The 9,289-nt window shown below is 55.7% G+C and overlaps 1 protein-coding gene across 1 annotated transcript in view; it reads left to right on the plus strand.

Annotated features, from left to right (window-relative positions):
* Nucleotides 1–986: 986 nt before the first annotated feature.
* TMCC2 (transmembrane and coiled-coil domain family 2) overlaps nt 987–9,289 on the plus strand; it is a 20,235-nt gene continuing 11,932 nt past the window's right edge. Inside the window, exons 1-2 of the mRNA XM_042891870.1 lie at nt 987–1,197; nt 6,214–6,720. Coding sequence (XP_042747804.1) covers nt 1,030–1,197; nt 6,214–6,720 — 675 coding nt within the window. The 5' untranslated portion in view covers nt 987–1,029. The remainder of the gene's footprint in view (nt 1,198–6,213; nt 6,721–9,289) is intronic.

The following is a 9,289-nucleotide window of genomic DNA, read 5'->3' on the forward strand; positions in this document are numbered from 1 at the left end:
CCTCCCCCACACCCAGACACACCCCCCACTCCCCAGCCCTCCCTCCCTCCAATAGACCCCACTCTGAGGCCTGCCCCCATCCATCACTCACCTCCATCCCTCGTTCCGCCGGCCCCGCTCGTGGATCCCTCTCCGATCTCCACCCCCGAAACGAAAAGATTCCCTTGGGAATATTTAACGTCGCGGAAGAACTTCTTGGTCTCTCTCAGGTTATGCTGCAGCCTCGCCAGGTGCCGGTTGTAATGACCGAAGGAACGGCACAGCTCTCGGATCAGCCCCCCGGACCCACCCCGCCACGAAGGGGCTCCTTCGCCCTCCATCTCCTCCGGGTCCGTCCCGCTTTCCCCTCCCCACCGCGGGGGACGCTCCGGCCCCGCCAGGCTGCGGCCTGTCCTCCCCTCCCGGAGGGATCTGCGCTCCCCACAGCGGCCGTGCCTCCTTCTTCTCTTCTCCCACCCCCCCCCCCCCCCCGCCTCCCCTACCCCCCACCGCCACCGCCGCCGCTTTCCTCCTCCGGGGCAGCGCCTCAGCGAACCGGCGCCGCGCTCGCCGCGGAACCTTTATCGGAGCGCCGCGGGGCAAACGGGGAGGAGAGCAACGGACGCTGCGCGCGGGGCATGCCGGGAGCTGTAGTTCGCCCACGCGCGCGGGGCGCTCTGGGAAATGAAGTCCCGCGAGGAGGAGGCGGCGGCGACGCCACCCCGAGCCGCGTTAACTCAGCACCGCGCTCCGCGACAGCTCCGTGGCGCGTCCACCAATCATCGCCTCCGGTTCCTCCCTTCGCCTTCTGCCATTGGTCCGTTCGGCCGCCACTCAAGCGCTGATCGGCGGCGGTGCGGGCGCGGATGCCGGCGGGTGCGGAGCCGCCGCGGCGCGGTGCCGCCGCCCGGCCCGGTCACGGCGGGGCAGGAGCGGGCGGGGCGGCGGCGCGCAGCCCGAGGGCTCCGCAGCGGCCGCCCGGGCGCCGCCCGCCGCCGCCGCCACCGCGGCCGTAGAAGCCCCCGCATCCCGGGGGCGAGGAGCGGCGGTATGAAGCGGTGCCGTTCGGACGAGCTGCAGCAACCCGAAGAGGAACACGGGGCCGCGGGGGAGCAGCACGGAGCTGCAGCCATGGAAGCTAAAACCGGGGAGGCGGCGGTGGTCCCGGAGGCGGGTGGTGGTGGTCCCCCGCCGCGCTCCAAACCCCCCGACCTGAAGGTGAGCAACGGGAGGGAAATGGGGGGGCTGAGGGTCCCTGCGGGTTATTGCTGGGACTGTCTGTAGGGTAACCGTGGGGTTATTGGGGCAGGCAGTGACCTGTGAGCCTGGTATTGGGGTGTGGGGGTGCTGGAGGGATGTGTGGTATGGTGGGTCCCAATGGCACCAGCATGTGGTCCCCGTGCTGCCACAGGTGTCACCTTGAAGGATGAGGGATGGCCCTACGATGGGGTTGGTCCATCGTATTGGTCTACGGATCCTAACGGATTGGTCTAATGGATCTATTGGATCCATTGGTCTACGGTGGTGATGGACCCACAATAGGGATGGTCCCACAATAGGGATGGTCCCACAGTAGGGATGGTTCCACGATGGGGATGGCCCAACAGCAGGGATGGCCCAATAGTAGGGATGGCCACACAATGGGATTGGTCCCATGATGGGGATGGTTCCACCACAGAGACCCCCAACAGTACAGATGGCCACACAATGGGGATAGTCCAATGATGGGTTTGCTTTTGGGATGAAAATACTCTTGGGATGAGGATGCTCTTGGGGATGACGATGCTCTTGGGATGACGATGCTCCCAGGGCTAAGGATGGTCCCACGATGGCGATGCTCTCAGTTTGGGGATGCTCTTGGGATGGAGATGCCCCTGGGATGAGCATGTCCCTGCAAGTGATGATGCTGCTGGGGTAAAGCAGTCCCAGCAGCTGCCCACGCTGCCCAAACAACCCCAGGAATCCACCTGCATCCCTCAGATGCGCATCCAGTGCTGAGCTGGAGCTCAGCCCATCTTCAGCCACATCCAGCTCATGGCAGTGACCAGGCTGCCATTGATTTTATTGATGCAAGCACGGTGCCCAAATGCAGGTTTACCTCTTGATGTTCCCCGTAACGCATTTGTAGCCCAATAATTAATTGCCTGTATGGAGTCAATCCTCAAATGTGCTTCGTGAAGGAAAAATTGCGTCCTGGTGCTGCCCGCAGCTCCCAAAGGGAGATCAGTGCTGGCCCTTCCACCAACACCACCAATTCCTACTGCTGCCATTAGTGGCATCTTTAGGAAGCGGAATCATCTAGAAGTTCTCCTGCCCCAGGTCTCTCTGGAGCTGTTCCAGGCTGGTGCCCAATCCCAGATTCACAGCCCCACACTCAGCTCCCAGTGGGCAGTGAAGGAGCCTCAGGTGTGAACTTCTGTATGCTGGGACAGTTTTGAGCTGGGAACGTGGAAACAAAGAGCTGCATTGTGTTGTGCCCATCCCCAAGCCCCAGCATAGCTCCAACAGCTTACCTTTCCCCAACCCCAAGCCTGTGCTAAGAGCAAAGGCTCCATTAGGGAAAAAGAGGTTTAAAAAAAAAAGAAAAGAAAAGTTCTGGCAAGGAGCAGAGCAGATGCATGACACATAGTTTTGCTTAAAAACATGTTGGGTGGCGGAGATTTCTGCTCTGCAGCAGAGTGGCTGGAGCCATACAAACACTGCAGCCTCCTGGCTGCAGCTCTGGGCTCACCAGTCTCTGCACAGGGGCACTTACAGCTCAGCTCCCACTCCTGTGTCCCCAAGCATCTCAGATCTGGGTGTATTTCTCTCTATTTTCCCAAATGGTCCAATCTGTCAGAGGGCTGAAAGCTGAAACCTGGCATCGTTTCCATCTCCAGTTTCACCATCTCCATCTGCGCCGCCCCAGCTTTTCCTTCCTCTGAACCCGAAAGCTGAGAGCAGCGATGACCCCACAGTGCTGTCCTCAGCCTTTCCCCTTCTTTGGGCCTGACCCAACCCCGTGTGATGGGGAGCAGCCATCCAGGGGGTCCCACCATGCAGCCCTGGGGGCCTTGGCATGAGCAGTGGGGTGGGATTGTGGTGGGCTGAGCTGTGAACCTCGCAGGCAGGCCGCAGAGGACAACTCCTCTCCATAAAGGTCGCCAGCCACCTATTGTCAACCCGCTGGTACATTTCTATTTAATCCATCGCACGAACAATTTTCCAAGCGTATTTTGGTCTTAAAAGGACACCGCCAAGGTGAGATGGATCCCCTGTGGCTGCCAGAGCAGAGCTGCTGTCAGACAGCTCCAGCAGCAGCGTGGTCACCAAAGCAGCTCCATCCATCACCTCCCCAGGGCATCGCTTACCCACACCTCCCAGGGTGATGCCAAGGACCCCAACAGCTCCTCATGCCCCATGGGGGCTGATTGCTAAGCCCCTAGCCCCCCCAAAGGAGAGCATCTTCCCATGATGTTCAGATGCTGCAGCAAGGACCCCAGCATGCTTTCAGCATCCCTGCGGTTGATAACAGCAATGCAGAGGTGACAGCCACAGGCTGATGCCCTCCATGTTATCATCCAGTGACTCCCAGCTCCTCTCCATGCCCTATAGATTTGGGGTCCGGAGCTCCTCAACTGCAGCAGCACCTGGCAGTTGCAGCCAAAGGTGCAGATTTGCTTGCAGGCAGTGCACTACATCACTACAGCACTTCGGTAGTGCACGGAGCAACATGACTAACACTTGTCACATGTTTGTTCTCTCATCCTGTCCCCAAGAGGAGAAGCGTGGGGGGGGAGTGCTTTATTTTCCATTTTTGAACATCTATATGTTTGTGGCCGAGGGGTCCTGTCCTCCCCTGGTGCCCTGAGGTGCTGGATGTTGTGGGATGGGATGAGATGCAATGGGATGCAGTGGGATGCAATGGGATGCAGTGGGGTAGTTTTCCACTCTCTTTATGCAGTGCCTCCAATGGGCTGCAGAATATTGGCTGGAGCCTCTGGGCATGCCAGGGATATGCATAATTAATAGTGATAATAATAATAATTGAACCTGGCGCGTGGCTCTGCTATACGGTCATGGTGATAAGATCCCCGCCTTGTGCATCTGAAACCTGAGGAATGGGGGTTAAATGTCAGGGCAGGGCCCATCAAAGAGCTGGAAAACCTTTGGTGATGGACCATGAGGTTCCTCTGTGCCAAACCCAGCTGATACCCCAGGTCTGATCCACTGGCACAGGGATGTGAGCCAGGAGCTGCTCCTCTGCAGTCCATGGAAACCAGATCCTGGCATCACTAGGAGACCTCACCTGTGTTAATAAATACGTGTGTATGTGTATTCTGGTAATAATCTTGGTGGTTTACAGCTGCCTGCACAGCAAGATTAACCTCCATATCCATTGCATCAGTTATTAAGCAATGGCAGTTCCAAAATAGCCCATGTAGACAATCTGTTCCGAGCCACGAGCAGCTCTGTGCCAGAAAAATGCCTCTGCTGTAGAAGTGCAGTCACATCCCGGAGCAACACAAGAAAAACAGAGATTTTACATCAGCAATAAGTATTGCAGAGCAGCAGCATGTTCACAGGGACCACTCTTCATTGCCAACAGGTCCACAGTTCAGCGAGCCCTCCATCCACAGCCCAGCAATGCCAGGATCCTGCTCCCTTCTTTTGGCCTCTTTTTCCTTTTTTTTCCCCTTTTGTTTTGGCTTCCACCCAATGCAGCTGCTATAGAATGTCTTTATTGCACCTTTCCCTTTGTTTTCTTTCTTTTTCCCTCAAGGAAAGGTGTTGCTTGTTCCTTTCCACCTGGACTTCCTAAAGGGCAAACTGTGCATCTGAGGCTACGTCGTACCCTTGGTGACAGAAATCCACAGCTTTGTGGTTATTACCCACCTAATGCTGCCTCTGTTTCCATAGAGACACTATAAATAGAATAAAATTTAAATCACAATTTCCCCAAGTAGCAATCCAGCGTTGTGGATCCGTTACAGACTTTTTGGGAAGAACCAGGAGGGCATGCGTTTTCATTATGGATGGGTAATGGGAGGATTCAAGGTTTTCCCTGTAGTGTTTAGTGCTTGTGTAACACCCCCATTTCAGGTTGGATGTTAGGAAATAAGAGTGGTCAGCACTGGACCAGGCTGCCCTGGTGGGAGGTTGGGGGGGGGGGGTCACTGTCACAGGGGGTCCCAGGGGGTCACCCTGGAGGTGCCGCAGTCAATGGGGACAGTGGGATGGATTGGGGTTGGACTGGGTGATCCGAGAGACCTTTTCCTGCCTTCATGATCCTGTGGTTCTGTGATCCCCTGTGCATCCTGCACGTGTGATGAGAATGAGCCCCTCATGGATGCTGGGCTTTCATATCTGCAGGCTTAGGAGATGGGGTCCCTCCTGTAGGGATGTGAAGCCCCGTGGTCGTCTGTGGCTCCCAAAGGTCACATCTCAGAAACCAGTGCTTTTGCCAAGTGGCCACAAAAGCTATAAGTAGCTCCCTGCATGCTTGTTTTCAAGCATGAGTAAATGACAGTGCTCCAATTATGGGAACCAGTTTCCCTGGGGAGAAATCTCTGCTGCACTGCATCAGCAGCAAAATTCCCCTGAACCTCAGCAGGGCCAGGATCGTTGTCTGGAGACCCACAGTGCCCATCTCCTGGGGATGCTGTCCAGGCACTGTAGTGACTGTGAGGAACTGCTCTGGAGTTATGTGGCCACAATCAGCAGTAGATTTGTTCCAGCACCCAGACCACAGGAGGGGTGCCATCCCTACTGCATGCTGGGGCTGATGCTGTGGGGCTGGGGGGGACCGTGGGTTCTCCTACTAAAAACATGCTGCCCTTAGGGTTGCTTGGAGGTTTGTGTGGCTTTCTGCATGCTTTTGCTGCTCCTTCAGAGACTTTTATGGGTGCTGCTGGAGCTGCAGCCCTGAGCCATCCTGAGCCACCCTGCGTGTCCCCAGCTCTGCACACCATCAATGTTTAGCACTCGCTCAGGTGCCTGCAGCTGTGCTGGCTCCCCCACGCAGGTCCTTTTGGAAAATGGGGGTCTCACCCCTCCCCCCCCCCCCCAGAAGCTCTTAGCCCTCACACATCACGTTTTGGCGCAGCACTGGTGTGAGCACTGTCTGGGGACACCCCCAAGGGACATTTGTCACTTGTCTCTGTAACCTCCAACTGCTGAAACACGGCCATGGGAGTGAGCTGATGCCATCCTTCTGAACAATAACAGGACGTTCTCTCCTCTCATTCCTTGCAGAAAATCCAGCAGCTGTCTGAGGGCTCCATGTTCGGCCACGGCTTGAAGCACCTCTTCCACAGCCGCCGGCGGTCGAGGGAACGCGAGCACCAGAACTCACAGGATTCACTGCCACCTCATTATGGGCTGTCTGACCACGAATCCCCCGACGAGAAGGAGCGCTCCCCTGAGATGCACCGCGTCTCCTACGCCGTTTCCCTGCACGACCTCCCAGCGCGTCCCACCGCCTTCAACCGGGTGCTGCAGCAGATCCGTTCCCGTCCCTCCATCAAGCGTGGCACCAGCCTTCACAGTGGAAGCCGGAGGGCCAAGAGTGGCTCCTTGGACCCCCAGAAGGGCAGCCCACACCTCATCCGAAAAGCTCCCCAGGACAGCAGCCTCACCGCCATCCTGCATCAGCATCAGGGTCGGCCCAGGTCGTCCTCCACCACTGACACTGCCATCCTGCTGGCTGAGAGCGGGGCCGTCTATCTGCTCACTGAGGACAGTGAGAGCCTGGCTGATAAGGTAGGGATTATTATTATGGGATGGTTGGGGGGGGTACAGAGCCATAGAGATGAGGGTGGATCTGCTCCTGGTGTATTGGGTTTGCAGAGCGCAGATCCCTCCCGGCTGCTGCTGGAGTTTGTGCTCCTCGTGGGGTTGCAGAAGGCAGGGATGTGCTGAATTCCAAGCCTGGAGTTGAGTTGAGAAGCACAGGAGTGAACCTGGCAAAGTTCAGATCGCTTTGATGCCACCCAATGATGCCACCTCTTCCTCTCCTGTGTTCAAGTTTTCCTCTGGAAGAGCAGGAAGGATTCAGAGACCAGTGACACTGATTTATCTCAACAGAAGTTTCTCATTTGAGCTGGTCATCTGTTGCTCTAAGGGACAAGTCAGCAGGTATTTGCCCACCTTATTAATTGCTCATCAGATGCTGAACCTGCTGATAACCCAGACAGGGGTGAGCACAGTGCACACTGAGGTCAGATGAGGGATGCTGATGCTCAGCCACACATCCCAGCCCATGGATGCTGTATGGGAACTGCTGAATCACAGCCTGAACCTCGGAGGCAAGCAATAAGTCAGCCATGGGAGCACAGGTGAAGGTAATTCACCTGCGTTGTTGGAAGGAGTGGAGCCTGGTTGCACCTCTCCTAGACCCTCACATTTATTGATTATACAACTGCATTTAGAGAATGAGCTTCCAGAGCTGGGGAACAACCCCAGATCCCCTCTGTTAACCATTCCAGCACGCTGCAGCACATCCAGCTCCTGGTCCCTTCCTTTAGCTAGCAGGTGCCACATCCCACCTGAACTTAGGGACAAAATCCCCTTTCTTTCATGGGTCACATCTCACCTGGGTTTGAGGACAAAGTCCCAATTCCTCCGTAGGATCTTCACTCCCCTCCACCAGGTGTGAAAGCAAAGCTTTGTCTGCCAGCAGCAGGATGCAGCCAAAATGAACCCAGCTTTGGAAAGACAGCAAGGAGAGCAGCTGGTGTATTCCCAGTGAAGAGAAAGGTGTAGTGATGGATGCAGGAAGAAGCAAACTTGGTGCCCATGCTTGGGGCACAATGGCAAGGGAACAGCACAGCAAGGCTGCAGATCACCCCCCACTCCCCCAACATGATTTCTAACCCACTCTGTGCATAGCTAATAGAGAGGATGCTATTTCCATCCAGTGTTTAGCCCTGTTAATTATGAAAGAGCTGAGATTACCGTGGCAGCACGGCACACCGAGGTTGAGATGAATGGCAGAGCTGTGCTGGGTGGGCAATTGTCATAAAATAACGAGGAAAGAATTCAGAAATAGAGGCAGTGGTGTGCAGGGGTTTTTGGTCTATAGAGGTCAGCAGTGTCTGCTCGCTGAAGCCCAGAGGGGTCAGAAATCACTGTGATTTGCCTGAAGGTACAGCAGTGCATTAGCCAAGCTGTAGGGCTTGGTGACACAGCCAAGTGGGGTATTGAGGTTTTGATGCTCTAAAAGAGGGACAGGAGGTGTGGTGGCTCTGGGAAGGAGGCAGCAGCACAGGGCTAAGGTGCTTGGCATGGCCAGGAATAGCTCTGTAATAGGATGGAAGTGGCTGGGCAGAGCCTGGGGGTGGGAGAGTGGAGGAGACCCAGCAGGGTGTGGAAGCACTGTGCCCCCCCCCCAGCTGCTCCTCCTTGGCTCCAAGCATCTGAGAGGGAAGTCTGACCTGCAGACCCGTGTTGCTCTGTGAGGGAATGAAGAAAGGATCACAGAGATACTTTTTGTTTTCCCTTGTCTTTTCCTGCTCCATAGCTGTAAGTGCAGCTGTGCTGGTGGCAGATCCAGCACTGCTCCCTTGTGATGGTGGCACAGAGATGGGGCACCTCTGGGTTGTGGGTATCTGTCCCCATAGCAGAACCACAGCTGCAGCTGACCCCCCCCTGCTGGCAGCATCAACACCCAGACCAGAGCCAGGGCCAGGAGCCATGCAGGTCATTAATCTGAGCAGCCACAGCCTAAATTTCTTGCATTTGGCACGTGGCTTGTGCTGTGCAAGGAGCTCATTCCTGCTGAATCCTCTTTGGTTGCAGCCCAAGTTTGGAGCTGAAGCCATTTGCACCAGGAGGTGGGAGCAGAGCAGCAGTGCAACAAGGGGATGAATAATTAACTGCATATGACACAAAGAGTAATAGGAAGAGAGGCAATACCAGGGCCATTGTGGGGCAGTGGAAAAAATAAACTATTTAGAGAAACAAGAGCTACGTGATATTCTCATACCGTATTATTTTCCATAGCCCAAAGGGAGCTGCCTGCCTGCAAACAGCTCGTCTTCTGCTGGGACTGTGGATGGAGAGATGTTCTGCAGGGTTAAAAAAGAATTGCAGCTGTGCTGTGCGTGCCCATGGTGTGAGATTTAGGATGGGGTAGGGTAGGATGGGGTAGGATAGGATAGGATGAAATTGAATGGAATTAGAACGGAGGGGAATTTAGAACAGGATAGAATGGAACGGAATGGGGTGGGATGGGACGGAACAGAATAGGGTAGAATGGAATGGAATAGGATGGGACAGGATAGGATAGGATAGGATAGGATAGGATAGGATAGGATAGGATAGGATAGGA

This window comes from Lagopus leucura, unplaced genomic scaffold (assembly GCF_019238085.1).
Source record: "Lagopus leucura isolate 7727_CA_CO unplaced genomic scaffold, USGS_WTPT01 140-8_obj-0_obj, whole genome shotgun sequence".
Taxonomy (NCBI): domain Eukaryota; kingdom Metazoa; phylum Chordata; class Aves; order Galliformes; family Phasianidae; genus Lagopus; species Lagopus leucura.